Below are 23,006 nucleotides of genomic sequence, written 5' to 3'. Positions count from 1 at the left end.
CTAGAACAGCGTTAAGAATTGTGCGTGGAGATGTCATTGCCACATGCCTGGCTTTAATGGAATTGCTTCTGTGGTTTTTCATTAAGTCCGATACTGGGTTATGTGTTAATTTCCATGTAAATGGTAGTCATCGGTGTTGTTCATGAGTATTTCTATGTGTTTTCTGGGCATATAATAGAATTGTGCTCCCTCTTCATTTGAAATTACGTGACTCACTTGGCTGGTGAAACAGGAATGTGGTCATGTGTGTCATTTCTGGGTGGAAATCTTTAAAAACCACTGTGGAATTTGTTCTTTTCCTTCCTGCTGTGGAGACCAGCGTTGCTGATGGTGGGGACTCCATCAGCTGGGGTTCTTGGAGTGAGGTGGCCCGGGAGCAGGCCCAGCCTACCCCTCTGCAGACGTATAGTTTGAGTGAGAGATATGCCTTTGTGGGTTTTTTGTTTGTTTGTTTTGAGTCAGTGTCTCTCTCTATTGCCCAGGCTTGAGTGCAGTGGCTTGAACATAGCTCACTGCAGCCTTGAGCTCCTGGGCTCAGCATTCTGAGTAGCTGGGACTACAGGTATATGCCACCATACCCCGCTAATTTTTTTTCTTTTTGTAGAGACGGGGCCCCACTATGTTGCCAGGGTCTGGTCTTGAACCCCCGGCCTCAAGTGATCCTCCTTGGCCTCCCCAAGTGCTGGGATTACAGGCATGAGCCACCATAACCAGGCTACCTTTGTTGTTTTAAGCCACTTAAGCTTTAAGAGTTGTTACTTCAGCATGTTAGCCTGTCCTAACTAATCAGATCAATTTGTTCCTGTCTTTAGAAGGAATACATCTGATGTTACCCCATGGAACCTAATGTTGGCTTTGGGTTGAGATGGGTATTTCCTTACATGATGTAATATATCTATTGCTTTTTATTAAGAGTCTTTAAAATCAAGAATGTATGTTTTAAAATCAAGAAAAACAGTCATGGTTTTCTCTTTAGCTCTGGTAATACAACGATTATGTGAGTAGATTGTACGGAAGGAAGCCATCTGACAGTCCTGAAATGAAGTGAGCTTGGCCACATTATATTATTATTATTACTTTCATGTGTCGTACGATTCTTTTTGCTGGTATTTTTGTTAAAGATTTTTGTGTTAGGGCAGGTGTGGTAGCTCATGCCTGTAATCCCAGCACTTTGGGAGGCCAAGGTAGGAGGAACGCTTGAGACAGCCAGGGCAACGTGAGGAGACCCCATCTCTACAAAAAATACAAGTGTTAGGTGGGCATGGTGGTGCGCACCTGTAGTCCCAGCTACTTGGGAGGCTGAGTCAGGGGATCCCTTGAGTCCTGCGGTTCGAGGCTGCGGCGAGCTGTGATTGCGCCACTCTGCGCCACCTGGATGAGAGAGCAAGACCGTGCCTCAAAAAGAAAGATTATGATGCCGATACAAGGAAGGCTGGTCTTTACTTTCTTAACTGATCACTTGATAGGTTTCTGGTAACATGCTTGCCTCATGGAACTAAGTTGCAAAGTTTATTTTTTTCTATCCTCTGGAGTGATGTAAATAGTATTGGAATTATTTGTTCTTTAATGTTTTGATACAATTATCCTATGAAACTACTTGGGGCTTGTGCTTTTTTGAAGAGGATAGCTCTTTAATAAATTTCTCTAGTTATTTTATGATTATTGAGGTATTAAGATTTCCCTCTCTTCTGGAGTCAGTTTTATAAGTAAATGCATTTAATAATTTAAATAAATGGGGGCTGGGCACAGTGGCTCATGTCTGTAATCCCAGCACTGTGGGAGGCCAAGGCGGGCAGATGGACTTGAGGTCAGGAGTTCAAGACCAGCCTGCCCAACATGGCAAAACCCCGTATCTACTAAAAATACAAAAATTAGCTGGGTGTGGTGGCAGGCGCCTGTAATCCCAGCTACTTGGAGGCTGAGGCGTGAGAATCACTTGAACCCAGGAGGCAGAGGTTGCAGTGAGCTGAAATCATGCCACTACTCCAGCCTTGGTGACAGAATGGGACTCTATCTCAAAAAATGAATAAATGAAATTATATTTTCCTAGAAAATTATCCCTTCCAGCCAAGTTCTTGGGTCTGTATGCATGAGGTTGACAGATGTGCTTATGGACCTTTTCCTTCCCTCTTTGTGGTTATTTCTCTTTTCTTTCTCTTGTGTATTTGTTCTAACTTCTTCTTGATTAGGTAATTAAGACCAAATTAGGATATTAGGTTATTTTCAAATTTTATAATTTTTGAGAAGCATGCTGTGTTGCTTTTGTTTTTTTGAGAAAGTCTCACTCTCTCGCCCAGGCTGGAGTGCAGTGGCTCAATCTTGGCTCACTGCAACTTCTGCCTCTGGCTTCGAGTGATTCTCGTGCCTCAGCCTCCCCAGTAGCTGGGATTACAGGCGCGCACCACCATGCCTGGCTAATTTATTTATTTTTAGTTGAGACGGGATTTTGTCATGTTGGCCAGGCTGGTCTCGAACTCCTGACCTCAAGTGATCTGCCCACCTCAGCCTCCCAAAGTGCTGGGATTATAGATGTGAGCCACTGCACCCAGCCTACATTGTTTATTAAGATGAAAACATTTGTGAGAGAGCTTTATAAGCTTTATAGTACTGAGTAAATACTGTATTTCAGTGAATTTTGATAAATATTTGCTAAGTGTCCAGACCCTTAGTTGGACATTTGGGATTTTGGGTTAGCGTTAGACACTGTCATCTTAGAGGAGCTTATAGTCTAGTTGGGGCCATAGAAGGATCAAGAGGCAATCACAGAGGCTAGTACAGTGGTAAAAGTAAGGTCCAGGTGTTGTGGGAGCCTTGAGGGGAGGTGGAGGAGGGAGCAGGTGCACCTGCAGAGGAACCTACTGACCTGGAGCCTGTGATCTGTTTTAGAGGAACCTGGGCAGACAGGGCCATGCCAGGTATGAAAGAACTATGGATGGGGTGGGGTACAGAGTACATTTTATCTGAGGGTTCAGTCAGGAAGGACTCTAAGAAGCAATGGTGGTCAACTAATTCTTATTGAGCCCCTACTGTGCGTTTGAATAATATTACCTTCGCTGTTGAATGATGAAGAGGTGTTTGGTAGCGGTAAGAAGGGAATTTAATTGCAGGGGATCTGAGGCGGGTGGTCTTTTGAAAATGTTCTATACCTGGAAAATGACTTCTGTTCTTGAAAAGATGGTTAAATGAATCAGGGAGTGCATTTTAGATTGTATCTCAAAAGTAAGGACCTGGCTGGGCACAGTGACTCATGCCTGTAATCCCAGCACTTCGGGAGGCCAAGGCGGGTGGATCACCTGAGGTTGGGAGTTTGAGAACAGCCTAACCAACATGGAGAAACCCCATCTCTACTAAAAATACAAAATTAGTCAGGCATGGTGGCGCATGCCTGTAATCCCAGCTACTCTCGAGGCTGAGGCAGAAGAATTGCTTGAATCTGGGAGGGAGTTTGTGGTGAGCCGAGATGGTGCCATTGCACTCCAGCCTGGGCAACAAGAGCAAAACTCTGTGTCAAAAAAAAAAAAAAAAGCAAGGACCTGGCCGGGCACAGTGGCTCACGCCTGTGATCCCAGCACTTTGGGAGACCGAGGTGGGTGGATCACGAGGTCAGCAGTTTGAGACCAGCTTGACCCACATAGTGAAACCCCGTCTCTGCTAAAAATATAAAAATCAGCCAGGCATGGTAGCGCATGCTTGTAGTCCCAGCTACTCGGGAGGCTGAGGCAGGAGAATCGCTTGAACCCGGGAGGTGGAGGTTATGGTGAGCCAAGATGGTGCCACCTCATTCCAGCCTGGGTAAGAGAGCAAGACTGTCTCAAAAAAAAGAGTAAGAACCTAAGCTGTTGGGTGGCTTCGTGAACATAGAATGGCTGACGCAGTTTCTAAAAAGGAAACACCAGGTGTGGTGGCTTATGCCTGTAACCCCAACACTTTGGGAGGCCATGCCAGGAGGATCACTCGAGGCCAGGCATTCGAGAACAGCCTGGCCAGCATAGTGAGAGTTCATTACTAGAAAATATTTAAAAATTTTTTAAAAAGAAAAAAGGGAAAACAATATAACTCAGTGCCCCTATGAAAATATAACTCAATTAGCATAATGACGGGATACACTCTGCGGGGTGAAATCTCACAGTCTCTTTATTTAATTCCAAGCTATAGAAACTGGTAATATTTTTCTCTTTAATAGCCACAGCACTAAAATAACACTGGATTTTTTCCCCTAGACATTCGTCTTTTGGCCGATGAAAAATTCGACTTCGATCTTTCATTGTCTTCTTCAAGGTAAACAAATGAGTTTTATTCCCTTGCCTTGGGCATTACCACATTCAGTAAAGTCTTTCCTTTAAATGCCATTGTTATGAGTCATTAATAATTCTTTTTTAAAAAAATAGTGCTAATGAAGACGATGAAGTGTTCTTTGGACCCGTTGGACATAAAGAAAGATGTATTGCTGCCAGTTTGGAATTAAATAATCCAGCCACCAACCAGCCTCCTTTGTCCACACCTGAGAGTCCCTTCCCCTGGAGCCCTCTGGCTGGGGAGAAGTTCGTGGAAGTGTACAAAGAAGCTCACTTACTGGCTTTACAGATAGAGAGCAGCAGCCGGAACCAGGCGGCCCAAGCTGCCAAGCCCGAAGACCCTCGGAGCCAGGGCGTGGAAAGATTCATACAGGAGTCAAAATTAAAAATAAACCTCTTTGAGAAAGACAAGGATATGAAGAAAAGCCCCACGTCTCTTAAAAGGGAGACATACTACCTGTCAGACAGCCCCTTGCTGGGCCCCCCCGCAGGCGAGCACTGGCTCTTGGCCCCCTCCCCGGCCCTGCCCAGCGCTCCTGCCCAGGCCACCCTCTCCCGGGCGCCGGGGCCGCCGCACTCTGCTCATGCCTTGCCCAGGGAATCAAGCGCTGCTCATGCTCCGAGTCAGGCAGCGACTCAGAGGAAGCCTGGCAGCAAATTGCTGCTGCCTCGAGCGGCATCTGTTAGAGGAAGAGGCATCCCCGGGGCCATCGAGAAGGTAGACAAGAGCCCGCAGCAGAGTGCCTGCCTGGGAGCCGCCACTCCTTGCTTCTCAGCCCTCCTGGTTTCTGCCCTGTCACAGAGGCACCTGGGGAAGCCCCGGAGGTGGCGAGGCTCTGAGGCCTCCAAAGCACAGGAATGTGCAGCCCAGGAACAGCGGCTGCTGACAGGGAGCTGATTTGGGGGTGGCTTCATACTTCCTGCTCAATTCTGTGGTCCTTTTGTTTTGTTATAATTCCGCATATACCACACAGTAGGGATTTCATTTGCTTTAACAAGCAGCCTCTTCCAAACATTCTCTCTCCTCCGTGGTGGCCGCTAGTCAGCCTCCTAGACTGCGGCTCAGCTTACTTTGCGTTCCTCCTGGGCATTAAGTGCTGGGAGCTGTCCTGGGAGGGGGCAGTTGACAGGGGTGCCTTTGGGTGCAGTCAGCCAGCTCTGGGAAACCGAGGGTCCTGGATGTCTGGGGTAAAGGTGATGTGAGTGCAGGGCTTGCTGCCAGAGCCGCCCTATCTTTCTCTTGCTCGTGAGAAGGAGGCTACTCCTGTGGGAGAGGCGGCAGAGAGGAGGACGGGCAGTTAGGAGCCCAGGGGCCCACCCTGCAGCCTGTTTCCAGCTCTGTCCCCTCACCTGGGCAGCACATACAGAGGAGTGACTGTGCGTGGGGCTGTTAGGAGGTGCAGGCAAATACAGAATGCTCAGCAAGGGCCCAGAAATTCCTTTACCCCCACCAGGCCGATCTCCTAAGCCACGTGACTCCCTGCGGTGGGAGCCAAGAATTGCAGCCAGCCGAGGTGCAGCCGCCCCACACTGCCCTTGACAAGGAGGTGTGCACAGCACTGCCACCCCAAATAGCTGGGGCCTGTCCCTTGGTCCTGCAAACTCCTTTTTTTTGGAGCCCGTTTGGGTTGTGAATTCCTACCACGATGTTTCTAAAATGAGAGTGGGATGGGTCTTGCTGTGTGGGGCATGGGTGGATTCAGGATGGGATTGTGCATGTGGATTCAGGATGCGTGGACTCGGGGCAGAGAGGTGGTGTGGTCTGGGCTGCTCCAGGGCCATCGAAGCGTCTCCTTTGATCTCCTGGTCCTGGGTGGTGAACCAGGGTCCAGAGAGCTTGTTCCCAGTGGGTGAGGTGCTGTCCACACAGCTGAGATGCAGTCCGACACGAATGGGGCGCCCCGCCACTTCCTGCTTGTTTCCCTGGGAGAAGTCATTGGCTTCTAGAGTGGCCCAGGGCACAGGCTCACTCCTGTGAGGAGTCATTAGTGGGTGGGCCACGTGATTGTAACGCCCGTTTAAAAGGGGCTGAAAGAAAAAGAAAATAGCAAGTGTTATTTTGAGGATGAGGATGTGGAGGATGAGGAGAAGGTTGAGGATATAGGACATTAGACACCTCACGCACTGCTGGTAGGATTGTGAAACGGTGCAGCTGTTGTGGGAAACAGATTGGCAGCTCCTCAAAAAAATTAAAGGTAGAGGTGCCATGGGACTTAGCAGTTCCACTCCTTGGTACATACTTGAGAGAACTGAAATCATATCCACAGAAAAAGCCACATGCAGATGTTCAAAGCAGCATTATTTATAATAGCCAAAAAGTAGGGCCAACCCCGGCATCTAGCAAATGATGAACAGGTAAAGAAAATGGGGTCTAATCAGACAATGGTTTATTTTTGGCAATAAAAAAAGGCTGCTGGGCATGGTGGCTCACACTTGTAATCACAGCACTTTGGAAGGCCAAGGTGGGTGAATCACCTGAGGTCAGGAGTTTGTTACCAGCCTGCCCAACATGGCGAAACCCTGTCTCTACTAAAAAATACAAAAATTAGCCAGGCATAGTGGCATGTGCCTGTAATCCCAGCTACGCAGGAGGCTAAGGCAGGAGAATCGCTTGAACCTGGGAGGCAGAGGTTGCAGTGAGCCAAGATGGTGCCACTGCACTCCAGCCTGGGTGACAGAGTGAGACTTGGTCACAAAAAGGAATGAAGAAACACAGCATTGATACATGCTTCACATGACCACCCTTGAAATCATTTTGCTCAGTGAAAGAGGCCGTAACAAAAGGTCCCATGTCGTATGGTTCCATTTATATGAAACGACCATGACAGGCAAATGACAGGTGTGGTGGAGTGCTTCCCTACTTAGGACTGGGGAGGATGAGGGACTGGGGAGTAACTGCTAATGGGTGCAGGTTTCTTTTAGGGACACAAACATGTTTGAAAATGAGCTTGTGCTGGTTGTACAACATAACAGATCTACTGAAAACTACTGGAGTGTACTGTCTAAAACAGCGAATTTTACGTTGTAAGAAGTATCTCAATTTTTAAAAATGCTGTAAAGGGAAAAAGTTACTGCTGTGTGTTTACCACTCTGAGCTTCTATTGCTGTTACCTTACTAACTCTCCTCTTATAAGGGGGCTATTTGTATAAGCATGGATTAATTCCATGAATGCCCTTGTCCCTAAATCTGTCAGGAATGTATTATTTGATTCTGCTGGCCAAAGAAAATGGCTTTCAGTCAGTACTAGACCAAGAAGATTTATTGCAATTGAGCAGCTTCTCTGGTAGAGATGACCATTTAATGAATGAGTCTTTTCTGTACAGCATTTAAAAATTTGTGTAGCTAGACCAGCTTCCTCATTATCATTCTGAAATAAGGATCCTGACTGCGGAACAGCTTTGGGGGACTTCTCTCCTCTTCGTGATCTGTCTTGGTATCATATGATGCTGTTTTTAATGAGGAAGCAAAATCCATCATCACTTTTGTCCATAGTGGTTTGGGGGAGGATGTGAACTAGCTCCGTTCCCTTCAATCTAGCTGATGAATGGAGGAACGTGTAGCCTTTGGGAAGATAGACGGTGCCTGGGCTTGCTCTGAATGGAAGCCTTAGTATCTCTGTACATTGTTAAAGACTAGACAGTTCTCACGGTTCAAATTAAAATTTTTCAGCCCAAGGAAGAGATACCAGCTAGTCCTTCCAGGACGAAAATCCCAGCTGAAAAGGAATTCCGCCGGGATGTCCTCCCTGACTTACCTGCCCTGGGTGCTGTCAGTGTGCCAGCCGCCGGAAGCCACTCGGGTCAGGGCAAGCGGGCGATTCCCATTCCAAACAAGGTGAGTCAGCCAGGGCTGCTGGGACCCAGACTTGTGGTCACTGGGAATGAGGTGGCAGCTGTGTGTACAAGTGCTTTGGATTAAATCTTGGGATTAAAATCAGTGACTCACACCTGTAGTCCCAGCATTTTGGGACACCAGTGTGGGCGGATAACTTGAGCCCAAGAGTTCTAGACCAGCCTGAGCCACATGATGAAACCTATCACTACAAAAAACACAAAAATGAGCTGGGCATGGTGGCGTGCACCTTAGTCCCAGCAACTTGGGAGGCTGAGGTGGGATGATTGCTTGAACCCAGGAGGTCAAGGCTGCAGTGGGCTGCCATCATGCCACTGCATTTCAGCCTGGGTGACAGAGTGAGAAGACCCTGTCTGAGAGGAAAAAGAAAAAGAAAACTGCAGTTACTCACAGGCATGGAGACTACCAGCCCCATCTCTGCCACTTATTTTGTGGCATTGGTGGTCAAACTGAGCTGTGTGTAAGAGTGCTGGCAGTTCTTGTTAAAACTGCCCAAAGCTGGGCGCTGCAGCTGCTGGCTCAGTGGGTCTGGGTCGGGCCCTAGAGTCTGCGTTTCAGCTAGCTCCCTAATGTGCTCCGCACGCAGGGCTTTGAGGACTACGCCTCGAGAAGTGCTGCTTGACTTTTTCCTTCTCTAAGTTCAAGATGATAATTATTAGATTATTTAAAAATACTTAAAACCCCTACTTTTGCAGATATAAATAATAGGTAAATAATTAGATCTTTGCTGATTGTATTTTTTCACGTTTTGTCCCAGTTGGGGCTGAAGAAGAGCCTGTTAAAACCACCCGGCTCTACCAGCAGTCTCACAAGGAAGTCCTCCTCAGGGCCTCTTTGGAGCGGGGCGTCCAGTGTGTGCACATCCCCAGCAGCGGGCAAAGGTAGGCAGCCGGCATCGTGCTTGGACCCACATCTGGCCAGGTGAGGCCTTGAGTGCTGCTCCTGCCTCAAGACCATTTCTACAGAACCACTTAGGCTCAGCAGGACGTGCTGTGTGCGGTGGACCGGGCTGTGGGCTGAGTCGCTGTGCCTGCCCTCAGCGCATGAGGAGGGCACACTCAGGTGGGCGGCTTCAGTCTAAGGGGTACACGTGATCAGAAAGCGTGATGATACCCCATGCCTGAGAACACAGAAGGATGCGGGAATCGGTCTCATGTCAATGTCATCAGACACCAGTTTTGTTAGTTTTGAGACAGTTTCGCTTACTGCCCAGCCTGGAGTGCAGTGGTGCGATCCCGGCTCACCGCAACCTCCACCTCCTGGGTTTAAGCGACCCTCCTGCCTCAGCCTCCCAAGTAGCTGGGATTACAGGCATGTACCACCATGCCCGGCTAATTTTGTATTTTTAGTAGAGATGGGATTTCTCCACGTTGGTCAGGCTGGTCTCCAACTCCTCACCTCAGGTGATGCACCCACCTCGGCCTCCCAAAGTGCTGGCATTACAGGCGTGAGCCACCATGCCCGGCCTCAGACACTAGTTTTAAAACAGGACTATTCCAGATAATTTAGGATGTATGGCCCCCATAATTCCCAGGTGCCTATTTAAATCCATGCTCCCACACCTCTTTGAGGTCTGGTTGCATTTCAACCTTGCCAAGCAATGGCTTCCATCTAGTGGTAAGGCAGCGCAAAATCCTCTTTGAGATGCATTGGCCATATGGACTGTTAGGGTAGTCCAGGGCAGCATGGTATGGATGGTGATCACAAAATGTAAAACGTGGGCTGGGAGCAGTGCCTCACGCCTGTAATCCCAACACTTTCGGAGGCTGAGGCAGGTGGATCGCTCGAGCCCTGGAGTCCCTTGGCAACATGGTGAAACCCCATCCCTACTAAAAACACAAAAACTAGCCAGGCATGGTGGCAGGTGTCCCATGCAGGACACACACCTAATAACACCTAATATGACAGGACAGAGCTCCCACTATTGACACGTGCCACGTGCCCAGGACCCTACATAGCGCATCTAACACTCACGAGAGCATGCAAGATAGCTGTTGTCACCTCAGTCTGTAAAGATAAGGACACAAACTTCTACTTCTCTTAATCACAGAATGGCAGAGTCAGGATTCCAGAGCAGATCAATCTGATTCTAGAGTTCATACTTCCTTTTTTTTTTGAGATGGAGTCTCACTCTGTAACCCAGGCTGGAGTACAGTGTTGCAATCTCGGCTCACTGTATCCTCCACCTCCCAAGTTCAAGCAATTCCCCTGCCTCAGCGTCCCAAGTAGCTACAGGCACGTACCACCACACCCAGCTAATTTTTTGTATTTTATAGAGAAGGGGTTTCACCATGTTGGCCAGGATGGTCTTGATCTCCTGACCTCATGATCTGCCCACCTTGGTTGGCGCCCCACAAAGTGCTGGGATTACAGGCATGAGCCACGGTGCCTGGCCTCTTTTTTTTTTTTTTGAGACAGAGTCATGCTCTGTTACCCAGACTGGAGTGCAGTGGCGTGATCACAGCTTACTGTAGCCTCAGTCTCCTAGTTTCAAGTGACCTTCCCACCTCTGCCTCCTGAATAGCTGACTACAGGCACACGCCACCACGCAAAACTAATTTTTGTGTTTTTTTGTAGAGAGGAGGGTCTCATTATATTGGCCAGGATGGTCTTGAACTCCTGGCCTGGAGTGATCTGCCTGCCTTGGCCTCCCAAAGTGTTTGGATTATAGGCATGAGCCACCACGCCTGGCCCTAAAGTTTTCTTTAAGAATCCTTTACCAGATCGTCTGACTATATTGGTAGCTGAGTATTTATTACCCTAGTTTATCTGGTTTTCTATTTTAAATAGTGCTTATGGTTAATATGACCCAGCCTCCTTATAATTTTAAAGGAATCAACCAGTAACGATTGTATCTTTTTTCCCTGTTCCCTGCCCACCTCTGTGACCAGACAGGTGAGACATGTGACTAGACTGTCCCTTCCATCTGCTCAACTAGCATAGATTTCTCCTGCCAACATAATCATCGAAGATAGGACAGCTCGAATTTATGCATTGCTTATGTGCATGTTAGTCACTGCGTTGAGAATAAGTACCTTAGAATATACTCGGCTAAGCTACAAGCTCTCTGGGCTGTCCTGTGTTTGATGACGTTGCCTGATGGTCCTGTAGAATATTGTTGATGTGTCATATGTTTAAGGTAGAGATGCTAAAGACAGCGTAACGTGTGTGTGTGTGTGTTAAATAGCGTAAAATAATGTGATCTTGTGTATATACTCTTCTAGCTAAATCAAGTGAAGGTACAAGTATTCCTGCAAACAGCTCCCGGCCTCTGCCAAACATCAGCAAGTCAGGCAGAATGGGACCCACTGTGCTGCGGCCGGCTCTGCCTGCAGGCCCTGTGGGGGCATCCTCCCAGCAAGCCAAGGGGGCCGACGTTTCTGAGCTGGCATCAGAGCAGCCCACGGTGCCCCTGTCAGCATCCCTCACCCACCCCCAGACTCCGGAGGGTGGAAGCCAATGGCCAAACTCCAGTTCCACCTTGTCAGAATCTTCTCAACTGAATAAAACTAGAAGCATAAGACGGCGAGATTCCTATCTAAATTCCAAGACAAAGGTTACGCCTACTCCTGCAAATCAATTTAAAATTCCTAAGTTTTCTCTAGGTGAGTAATAGATACTTTTTTTTTTTTGAAACAGTCTCCCTCTGTCGCCAGGCTTGGAGTGCAATGGTGTGATCTCAGCTCACTGCAACCTCCGACTCCCTGGTTCAAACGATTCTCCTGCCTCAGCCTCCCGAGTAGTTGGGATTACAGGCATGCGCCACCACCCCAGCTAATTTTTTTTATATTTTTAGTAGAGACAGCGTTTCATCATGTTGGCCAGGATGGTCTCGATCTCCTGACCTCATGATCCACCCGCCTCAGCCTTCCAAGGTGCTGGGATTACAAGCGTGAGCCACCACACCCGGACAAGTTATAGATACATTTTAATCTGTCTTTAAAATATTGCAGAACTTCCATTTAAAATTTTAAACAATTATTGATTGCGGTGATGGTGTTTTTAGCTTTTCCCTCCAACAGTGCTTTCGGGTGTGACCCACTGTCTTCTCGTCCACATTGTCTTCAGGGTGTCCGTGGAGGCTCCCAGAATGTCTTATGCGTGCATTCCCAGGGTGCTCTTAGGCTGCTTTAAGGTTTTCTCCTTATTGTTACTATCAGCAGTTTGATTATGACGTGCTTTGAGGTGGTTTTTTTTGGGGTTTATCCTGCTGTGGGCTTCTTAGGCTTCGTTGATCTGTGGGTTGATTGTTTTCATCAGATTTAGAAAAGGTTGGCCATTATTTCTTCAGATATCTTTTTCTCTTTCTTTTCTATTTCCTGAGACTCTAATCACATTGATTTCAGGCCTCTTGATGTTGTCTTACAGGTCGCTGAAGCTCTGATCTGTTTTTTATTTCGGCCTTTTTTTTTTTTTTTTTTTTTTTTTTCTTGTCTCTGATTTTTTTTTTTGTTTTTTTTTTGGGTTTTTTTTTTTTTTTTTTTTTTTTTGAGACAGAGTCTCTCTCTGTCACCCAGGCTGAAGTGCAGTGGCATGATCTCAGTCACTGCACCCTCTGCCTCCTGAGCTCAAGTGATTCTCCTGCCTCAGCCTCCTGAGTACCTGGGATTACAGGCCTGCGCCACCAGAGCCAGCCAATATTTTTTGTGTTTTTAGTAGAGACAGGGTTTCATCATGTTGGCTGGTCTCTAACTCCTGACCTCAAGTGACCCTTCCCCCTCGGCCTCGAAGAGTACCTGGGATTACAGGCGTGAGCCACCGCGCCTGGCCCAGCCTTTTTCATTGACTTGAGGTTTGGGTAGTTTCTGTTGTCAGATGTCATTTCTACTGCAGTGCCTAACTGTGAAATCCATCCAGGTAACTTTTCGTTTCTAACATATTTTCCCCTTATTCCTCCTCACGGTACTTACGTTTTCCTTTAGATCCTCGTGAGCAAATTACTAATGGTTGTTTTAAGGGTCTGTTTCTATTGACTAATTTTGTTTCCTGGTTTTGGCCTCATTTTCCAGCCTCTACATTTTCACAATTTTTTCTTGGTTTTTGGATATTGTCAGGTTTACACTTTTGAATGTCTGGATTTTGTTGTCCTTCTCTGAGGAGTTGGGTTGGGCTTGGCAGGCAGTTAAATTGCAGATCATCTGTTGGAGGCTGCTTTTTGTGCTTCGAAGGAGTGGGTCTAGAATAGCCTCTCCCTTGGGGTGGTTTTGCCTCCTGCCACCGTCGGCCTGTCCGAGGTCTCTGCTGCAGGCCCGAGTGTCCCGTGAGGCCCCTGCGCCCCGGCTGCTGTGGGATGGCAGCTTCTCAGCCCTGCAAGCTCTGCTCATTGCTCCCTAGTAATTGCTCTTCTCTTGACCTGTGGAGTCCTGCCCTGCACCCGTGCACAGCCTGGTGCTCCGCCAGAGCCTCAAGACTCCCCTTGGGTTCCTAGAGTTCATTCTGTCAAAGTGGCCCCTCCTCTAGTTTCAGTCCCTCAGATTCTAGCCTCCTCAGCCTCCTGAGCTCTAGCACTGCCTTCTCCAGTCAGTGAGGCACCGGCCCCAGCTGAGGTCTGGCCAGTGGTGCGGGGGAGGGTAAAGTTTCCATGAACTACTCAATTGTGTGCGGTGCAGAAAGTTCTCAGAGCTGACTTAAGGTGAGAGGAGCGCCCTGGCCTCCTCTGTCAGGTAGATCTGCCCTCTGGGTGCTTGAGGATTTTAAGTTCTGTGCCGGCCGGTACAGGCATTCTGAGGCCTGCTGTAGGAACAAGCTGTTCTGCTCAGTGTCTCCTCTGTGCTGGAATGCTTTGGGGAACAAGGGACATCATGATAAGACAGACCTATGCTCATGGAATTTCTGTTTAATAGGAAAAGACATGAAATCTTATCAGATGAGCAGGCCTTCAGATCCTAGTATAATGCAGCAACTGAGAGAAGATGGTGTCCTGGGGCTGGCGTGTTTGGAGAGGGATTTGCCTCAGGTGGTTCTTTGGTGAAGATGGTCTGGAGGCGACACGCGACTGGGATCTGAACCAGGAGAACGAGGGAGCGGTAGGAAAGCTCGAGGGGGGCACTCCAGGCAGAAGCGAGAGCAAGTGCAGAGGGCCTGGGGCACGAAGGCGCATGGCAGGCTCTGGGAGCAGCATGGGGGCTGGAGCGGTGGGAGTGCAGCCGCTGTGGTCAGGATGAGATTCCATGTAGACATGCCAGAGCTGGTCGGTACTCCTCAGTGTCAGCAACCCAGGCTTCCCCCTTCCTGTATTGCCGTGACGAGCTTGTCATCCTCGTGGCCTAGTGTGGCGGCACTGGCTCCGGCCCTCACACCAGGTGAAGAGCAAATCCCCACCTGTCAAGGACTCTCACTGCAAGTTGTCCTTGTCACTGCGTTGATGTCCTGTTGATCACCACTCCTCCCTGCACAGGATGCTAGGATACGTTGTCTTTATTCCTCACCAGCTGAAATGTCTTAGTGAGAAGAAGAGGAAAGTAGCTGTTGAACAAAAACTGGCAAATGAAGTCAGTGACTGAGGGGCAGGATGAGGAGAGATGAAGACAGGGGCAGCCCAAGGCTGGCTCGCAGAGCACCCCGTGACCAGAGTGGTCCCTGGAGTAGCGTCAGTGCAGGAGGACGTTGCATGCAAGGGATTTGAGCAGTGGCTTGACCTTCAGAAGCTCCTTCTGCGGAGGGAAGAGCAGAGTCTCGGCAGGAGCGAGGTGTCGAGGGCAGTGCGGACCTCGCCTCACTGTGTTGGGGAGGAGGCTGGGGCGCTGCGGTCTGCCTGACGTTCTAGTAGCTTAGGGCCCATGTGGCAGTGTGGAGAGGGACTGGAGTGGTCCTGAGGTTCTGGTGGGAACCTGGGTGCCACTGCTTTTGTGATAGGAGAGCAGAGGGCAGAGTCAAGGCCCCACCTGGGCTGCAGTTGTAGGGTGGAGCAGGCTGTGAGCTCAGGGGAGAAGCCACCGCTGGAGACGTAAGTGTAGGTTTCAACAACAGAGAGCGGAGTATGCAGAGACGGGAGCTGTGGGCTGGGCGCGGGGGCGCACGCCTGTAATCCCAGCACTTTGGGAGCCTGAGGCAGGCGGATCACCTGAGGTCAGGAGTTTCAGACCAGCCTGGCCAACATGGTGAAACCCTGTCTCTACTAAAAATACAAAAATTAGCCGGGCGTGGTGGCAGGCGCCTGTAATCCCAGCTACTGGGGAAGTTGAGGCAAGAGAATCACTTGAGCCATGAGGTGGAGGTTGCAATGAGCCAACACCACTGCACTCCAGCCTGGGCGATAGAGCAAGACCATCTCAAAAAAAGAAGAAAAGAAACAGGAGCTATGACTGGGTGGGTTCTGCAGGGCCATCCCTGCTGGCCCAGGCCATGTGGAGGAGTGTTCAGCAGTGTTCGCCTCCTGCCTGAATGCCTGGAGCCAGGACGTGCGTCTGCCCTGTCTCTCCTGACCACGTTTGCAGGGTTATTGGCTGGTGTCCTGGCTGTTGGGCTGCCTGATGCCACAGGACTTCTGCTAATTGATTCTACAAAAAAATTTTCAAAAAAATTTAGCCAGGCATGGTGCTGTGTACCTGCAGTCCCAACTACTTGGGAGGCTGAGGCAGGAGGATTGCTTCAGCCCAGGAGTTCATGCCACTGCACTCCAGCCTGGGTGACAGAGCAAGACCTTGTTTTCTGAAAGAAAGAAAAAACAAACAGGAAGTGGAGGTGGGGAGAGGGTGGGAGCCCGTTTGGCTCAGCTGCGAGCAAGCTGCGTGCATCTCCAGGGCCGGGGTGAACACACAGGTGGGGCAGTGGGGAGGTGTGAGGGGGACGTTCTTAACTCTTGTAACAGAGTTTTTGAAGAATACAGAGGTAGCAATGTGAGTGTGATTTAGAAATGTGTGAAGGTAGACATGGTAGGAAGCTGCCAGCAAGCTGGAAGTTGGAAGCAGGGCTGCGTGTGGCAGGAGGCTTGTTTGTCTCATAAAACTTTGACCTTCATTTTTAAAAACTGTGCATGAATCACTTTGATAGAGGTGATTTTTAAAAGAATAGGAGAGGCTGGGGAGGTGGCCCATGACTATAATCCCAGCACTTTTGGAGGCCAAGACAGGGTGATCACTTGAGGTCAGGGGTTCAAGACCAGCTGGCCAACATGGTGAAACCTCGTCTCAAAAATTAGCTGGGCATGGTGGTGGCGTGCACCTGTAATTCCAGCTACTCAGGAGGCTGAGACAAGAGAATCACTTGAACCCAGGAGGTGGAGGTGGCAGTTAGCCGAGATCGTGCTACTGCACTCTAGCCTGGGTGACAGGGTGAGACTCAATCTCAAAGAAAAAAGAACAGGAGAGAGGAACTGTAAGTGCAGGCAGCCTTTTTGAGGAGATCTGGCTTTGAAGAGAGGCAGGGACGTGGGGCAGGAGCTTGGGTGCAGGGGCAGGAGGCGGGCGTGGGCTTGTTAAGGTGGAGGGCCCAGCAGCAACTGTGGTATTGCCAGAGAGAGGGGGCGGCCTGCGGAGGTAGCAGCCTGGACCCTCGCCCGGCCTCCTGGGAGCACCTGAGTAGAAGAGGTCTGAGCTCCAGACCCCACCCTTCCCTCTTGGTGCTGGAGTACGGGGCTCTGAGGGTCAGCCTCTTTCCCCATGGCTTCCAGACATAGCAAGGTGTTCCAAGGGGGTCCTGCTGCCTGAGGCTTTGGAGGCCTGGGGCACATGTGCTGATGCTCAGGTGCATACTGGGATTTTCAAAGAGCCAGGATAGTGGAGGAGGAGCCAGTACACACGGAGCCAGTATTTGGAGGAGGAGCCAGTACACACGGAGCCAGTATTTGGAGGGGGTAGTGGTGGGACTGGATATCTGGAGCCTGTGTTGGGCCTTCGCTCGGTAACTGGTGACCCCTTTGCCCTCTGAGCCTGCTTTGCAGCCCGTTGTGATTATCAGATGAGAACATACACATGGAAATGCTTTGCCAACTAAAACAGCACAAACGGTGTAATGAATTATTATCCAGTAATGTCATGGTGGGGAAAATGAGGGCATTTGTGGGCTCTCTTGGACTTGCCTGGGAACCTGAGCCCCTGCAGTGTCGTTCCTGTGGGCACGTATCTGGCACGTGCAGGTGCCATCTGACAAGGAGACTTCCTGTGAAAGTCGTGCTCGGCCCTGAGGGGATCTGCAGCCAGGCTGGGGCGGTGCAGTGAGGCGGGCTCCTCTCTGTCCTCTTCGTCCATCCGTCAGACCAGAGCCCTTGCGTGGGCCGGGGTCCCTGTGTGGGGGTGAGTGCCTCTCACACGCCTGCCTGTGGCAGGGTGGCCCTTGGTGGACTCATCTGAGCCAGTGCCACCTGCACTGTAAATTGGGACAGTGGAGATATTGGAGGAGAATTGCCCATTCGGTGAAGATTCCTCAACACTAGGCGTCCCCCGATCTCTTTGCCTGATTGCACACTTCCTTTCTTGGTCTTAGGTGACTCCCCAGACAGGGCAACGCCAAAGCTCTCTCGGGCACAGCGGCTGCAGTCATGCTCATCAGTTGGCAGGTGAGTGAGGTCGGTCTGCTTCCTCTCTTTATTGCTGTAGCGTACTCATGCGTCTGCTAACCTTAAGCATTTGGTAACCCTGCAGCCTGGCCTGTGCGTCTGGCTTCTGTGCCAGTCTGTTCAGTGCAGGGTGAGCTCCTGATGTGTGCCAGCCCCTTTCAGATCTACTGCGGACTTAAGACATCTGAGACCTCCGTGTTGCAGTACAGCGGCTCCCAGCCCTGGACTGGCGTGGTTGCCATGCCAGGCTGCACAGCAGAAGCCCCTTCGGTGCTCTTAGGACTGCCCGTGCCCAGCCCACCCCAGGGGTTCTGATTCAGTTGGTCTAGGCTGGAGCCCAGCAGCTTGATTTTCTAAAGCTCCCAGGTGACTGACATGTGCCACAGTTGAAGAGCACTGGCGTGGCACAGTGATTCCGACCCAGCTCCACCACTTCCTCTTCTTTGAGTCAGTATAAGTCCTCAAGTGTTCCTGACCTTTTTCCTCATGTCAGGTAGGGATGGCCCAAGCTCAGCATTTCCTCATGTCAGGTAGGGATGGCCCAAGCTCAGCATAGCAGATGCCACAGACAGTAAGAAAATGTGCACATGCAGCCGGACACGGTGGCTCATGCCTATAATCCTAGCACTTTGGGAGGCTGAGGCGGGCGAATCATGAGGTCAAGAGATCAAGACCATCCTGGCCAACAAGCTGAAACCCCATCTCTACTAAAAATACAAAAATTAGCCAGGCGTGGTGGCACGCACCTGTAGTCCCAGCTACTCAGGAGGCTGAGGCAGGAGAAACGCTTGAACCTGGGAGGCGGAGGTTGCAGTGAGTTGAGATTGTGCCACTGCACTCCAGCCTGCTGACAGAGCAAGACTCCTCAAAAAAAAAAAAAAAAAGAAAATGTGCAAACGTGCACAGGCACGTGCTGCCAAGGCCGGAGCAGGAGTTGCTCAGCGGCAGCCCCCGCCACCACCGTCCCAACCCCCACTGCAGCTCTTCGGATACTGGCTCAGCACAGGAGAGCTCGCACTGACGCCCTGTAGCCTGTGTGCACCCCATTCTCCTGTGTGGAGCTGGGGTGTGGGCAGCAGGAAGGACACTCAGACCCCCCCAGACCAGCGTGGGGTTCTGGCGCCAGCATGTGACCGGGCGGGCACTGCTCTGGACCTCTCTGGGGTGGAGTGGGCAGAGTAAGCTTGGGCTAGAACACCAGAGAGGGTGCTCCTGGCTCTGCTGCAGACCAGCCTGGGGCCGCTTGCAAGTCTTTTGATGACCCTGGACTTTACTTTCCTCCTGTGTGAGCTCGGAACACGCTTTGTGAGGTCGGATCAGTCAGTCCCTCATCTATGCATGGTGCTGTGCTAAGCTGCCATCCCTCCCACGTGTGGTGGTGAAGAGCAAAGACCACAGCCAGGCAGCCACTGGCCACCTCACTTGCCTCTCTGTGCCTCAGTTTCCTCACCTCACCCAGGGTAACTTTGAGAATTAACATTTGTCAGAATTTTTATTTTCACTGGAATTTATGGTGAGGCTGCCAGAACTTAGCAATAAAGGTAGTAGGCTGGGGATCCCAGAACTTCACAGAGAGCAGCAGCTTGAGTGAACAGCACCGTCCTTCCCACAGGTGCTTTCTGGAGTGATTGTTTCTCTGTTGATTTCAGGCTCTTTGCTTTTTTTTTTTTTTTTTTTCTTTTCATTTAAATAGGCTATAGTAGGCCAGGTGGCTCACGCCTGTAATCCCAGCACTTTGGGAGGCTGAGGAGGGTGGATCACAAGGTCAGGAGTTTGAGACCAGCCTAACTAACATGGTGAAACCCCGTCTCTACTAAAAATACAAAATTAGCTGGGCATCATAACATGCACCTGTAACCCCACCTACTCGGGAGGCTGAGGCAGGAGAATCATTTGAATCTGGGAGGTGGAGGTTGTGCTGAGCCGAGATCGCACCATTGCACTCATGCCTGGGCAACAGTGCAAGATTCTGTCTCAAAAAAAAAAAAATAGGCTAGAGTCAGTCTGATGTTTTCAGGCTCCTTTTGAAGAACATAACAATTTCCCAGAATAGAGCAATGGATGGGTCTCTCCGACCTCCTGTGGGTGCCATGGCAGTGGGATGTCCTTGACTCGTTTTATTTTAAAATAACGCCTCTGCGCCTTTGGGCTACTGTAACAAACCCTGTATAGCCTGGGCAGCTTGAACACACGTTTGTCTCTCACAGTTCTGGAGGCTGGAAATCCACGATTGTGGCACCTGCAGATTTGGTGTCTGGTGAGGGCGTGTTTCCTGATTCACAGGTGCCACCTTCTCTCTGTCCTCACTGGGGGAGAGGTGAACAAGTTGCTTTTATGGTTATTTATGTTTTTGAGACAGGGTCTTGCTCTGTTGTCCAACCTGGAGTGCAGTGGTGCAGTCATGGCTCACTGTAGCCTCTACATCTTGGGTTCAAGTGATCCTCACACCCCAGCTTCCTGAGTAGCTGGGCCCACAGGTATGCGCCAGTGTGCCCTCTTTTATAAGGACATGGATTCCATTCCTGGGGGCTCTGCCTCCATGACCTAACCTCCTCCTAAAGCCCCACCTCCTAATGCCATCACCTTGGGGGCTAGGATTTCAGCACATGAATCTGGGGGACACAGACCTTCAGTCCACAGCAAATGACAGTTGACTCAGCCTCTTCTTCATCAACAGCAACATAAGAAAGCAACAGATAGGCAAGATCCATGGGTAGCCTGAGCCACAGGTACTGCCAGGGAGTGAGGGGCATGAGGACCACGTGCCCAGCTCCCTCTTCACTCATTTGCATTCACAGTTTTCAGGTGACCTGAAGCCTAGGAATGAGTGGGCGTGCAGCGAGACCTGCTCCCCCATTTGCTGGCCCACCAGACAGGCTGTGGCTCTGACTTCTTATGGCAATACCTGTGACACCACCAAAACGTGATTTGCTCAGTCTCTTCTGAACTTCCTGTGAAGCAACATTTAATGGTGGCATCTGTAAAGTGTGATCACATTTGATCGGTTTTCTTTGAGTTACCTGTGAGGAACGGTGGTGAAGGTATTCCCACTGGGAGCCTGAAGCCCACGCTAGGGTGGGCTGGTAGCAACTGGGGGCCCATCCCCGGAGAGCACAGCTCACACAGGCTCGCTGGCTTGGCTCTTCTGGGCTGAGACCATAGCACTCAGCACTGCATTAGCACAGCCTGAATGATTACATTTTACTTTTTTATGTCATCTCAGCTTACAACACTGATGTTGTGTTTGTCAGGGTCACCGTCCACAGCACCCCCGTTAAATGCTCACCTGGGCCAGCACCACAAAGACTGTTGAGCACACGGCGTGCGTCAGCCTTGCCCACAGCCACCAGCCGGCGCTTCTCTGGCCTTCCACCGATGACCCCCAAAACCATGCCCAGGGCTGTGGCCTCGCCCTTGTGTGCACCAGCTCGGAGACTTTACTCTGAGCCCCGCAAGAACTCTTCAATGAGGTAAGAGATGAAGGTGGTAAGAAGTTGGTCTTAATGCTTGACATACTGGGTTTTTTTTGTTTTTTGTTTTTGCCTTGCTCCAGGTTTTAGTGATGTAAATAATATTTGGAAAGTTTTTTTTATAATTGCAAAGAGAAAATGCAATAGACGTGAGCATACAGAGAGGAAATTAAAGGTATTTCAAGGAAATACTGCATGTGTTTCTCTGATAATCAGTTTGAAAATCTCATGGTTTTCTAAAATTTACAAGTTATTGGCCGGTCTGGTGGCTCATGCCTGTAATACCAGCACTTTGGGAAGCCAAGGCAGGCAGTTACCTGAGCTCAGGAGTTTGAGATCAGCCTAGGCAACATGGCAAAATCCCATCTCTACAAAAAATACAAAAATAAGCCAGGTGTGGTGGTGTGCACCTGTAGTACCAGCTATTTGGAGGACCGAGGTGGGAGGATCACATGAGTCCAGGAGGTTGAGGCTGCAGTGAGCCAAGGTTGTTCCATTGCACTCCAGCCTGGGGGCAGAGCGAGACCCCATCTCTAAAAAAGTAAAATTAAATTTACAAGTTATCTGAATTGGCCCGGGGACACATGAAGGAAGCCATAGTTGGAGCTCAGAAATGATTCAGGATTGGAAAAGGCACCTGACTCCGATGAAGTCACACCTGAGTCGTGCATAACCTTTGAAACACATCATGCTAATGTGTAAAGTTAACTGTCTCAGCCTACACATAAATAAAGATGGAAGGTTTCTCAGTTCATTTTAATAGCCATAATAGGAAATAATACCTACAAGAGGAAATTGTAGAGTGATTTATCTTACGAATATAGATTTATTTTTATGAAGTTTTTATTTCTAAGAAAAAATATTTTTAAAAACAAATTGTTATCTGTCTGGAAGAAAATTAAATCTGATCTAACTTAGATCATGGACAAAAAAATTTCAGATAACTTAAGAGACTTAAATGTAACAAAAGAAGAAAAAAGTTAAACACTGGGAGACTGTGTGAACACGCTTAGTGCAGGAGACCTTGGTCACTGCTAAAACCCAGGGAGTGAAAAGCCGCCTGCCACCATCAACAGTGTTGACATTTAAATCTCCTGTTTTTATTTTTGGCTAAAATGATCATAAATGAAGTCAACATAAATGGTTGATGATGAAACAACGTAACAGGTGAAGGATATGAATAAGCCCAAATGGTTAACAAGCTCTGGGGAGAGACCAGATTCACTAGTGTCAGGGAAATGCAGTTTACAGTAGCTGTGCAAGGTCTTCATAGATGTATGTACGTTCACACCCCGGGGAGGAGGCAGGAGCCCACTGTGGCCGGGCGCGGTGGCTCACGCCTGTAATCCCAGCACTTTGGGAGACCGAAGCGGGTGGATTACCTGAGGTCAGGAGTTTGAGACCAGTCTAGCCAACATGGTGAAACCCTGTCTCTACTAAAAAATTAGCTGTGCGCGGTGGTGTGCACCTGTAGTCCCAGCTACTTGGGAGGCTGAGGCGGGAGAATTGCTTGAGCCTGGGAGATGGAGGTTGCAGTGAGCTGAGATCATGCCACTGCACTCCAGCCTGGCCAACAGACCGAGACTGCCGGAAGGAAGGGAGGGAGGGAGGGAAGGAGGATTGTGAGCATGTGTTGTAGAAAAGAGGGAGGGAGGGAGGAAGGATTGTGATCATGTGTTGTAGAAAAGCTGTTTGTTGGCTTGGCTCAGTGGCTCATGCCTGTAATCCCAACTACTTGGGAGGCTGAGGCACAAGAATCACTTGAACCTGGGAGGTGGCGGTTGCAGTGAGCCAAGATCACACCACTGCTCTCTAGCCTGGGCAACAGAGCAAGACTCCATCTCAAAAAAAAAGCCATTCATTGACATGTGAATTTTTTTTTTTTTTTTTTT

General features: G+C 49.6%; 1 protein-coding gene across 1 annotated transcript in view; it reads left to right on the top strand.

Moving 5' to 3' along the window:
* The window catches only part of GTSE1 (G2 and S-phase expressed 1), a 33,323-nt gene that overhangs the window by 6,199 nt on the left and 4,118 nt on the right, over nt 1–23,006 (top strand). The window contains exons 3-9 of the mRNA XM_017529452.2: nt 4,221–4,278; nt 4,389–5,013; nt 7,966–8,130; nt 8,906–9,029; nt 11,373–11,753; nt 17,572–17,644; nt 20,896–21,114. Coding sequence (XP_017384941.1) covers nt 4,221–4,278; nt 4,389–5,013; nt 7,966–8,130; nt 8,906–9,029; nt 11,373–11,753; nt 17,572–17,644; nt 20,896–21,114 — 1,645 coding nt within the window. The remainder of the gene's footprint in view (nt 1–4,220; nt 4,279–4,388; nt 5,014–7,965; nt 8,131–8,905; nt 9,030–11,372; nt 11,754–17,571; nt 17,645–20,895; nt 21,115–23,006) is intronic.

This window comes from Cebus imitator, unplaced genomic scaffold (assembly GCF_001604975.1).
Source record: "Cebus imitator isolate Cc_AM_T3 unplaced genomic scaffold, Cebus_imitator-1.0 Scaffold59, whole genome shotgun sequence".
Taxonomy (NCBI): domain Eukaryota; kingdom Metazoa; phylum Chordata; class Mammalia; order Primates; family Cebidae; genus Cebus; species Cebus imitator.
Note: the sequence above shows the minus strand (reverse complement) of the source record. Positions and strands in the feature narration are given on the sequence as shown.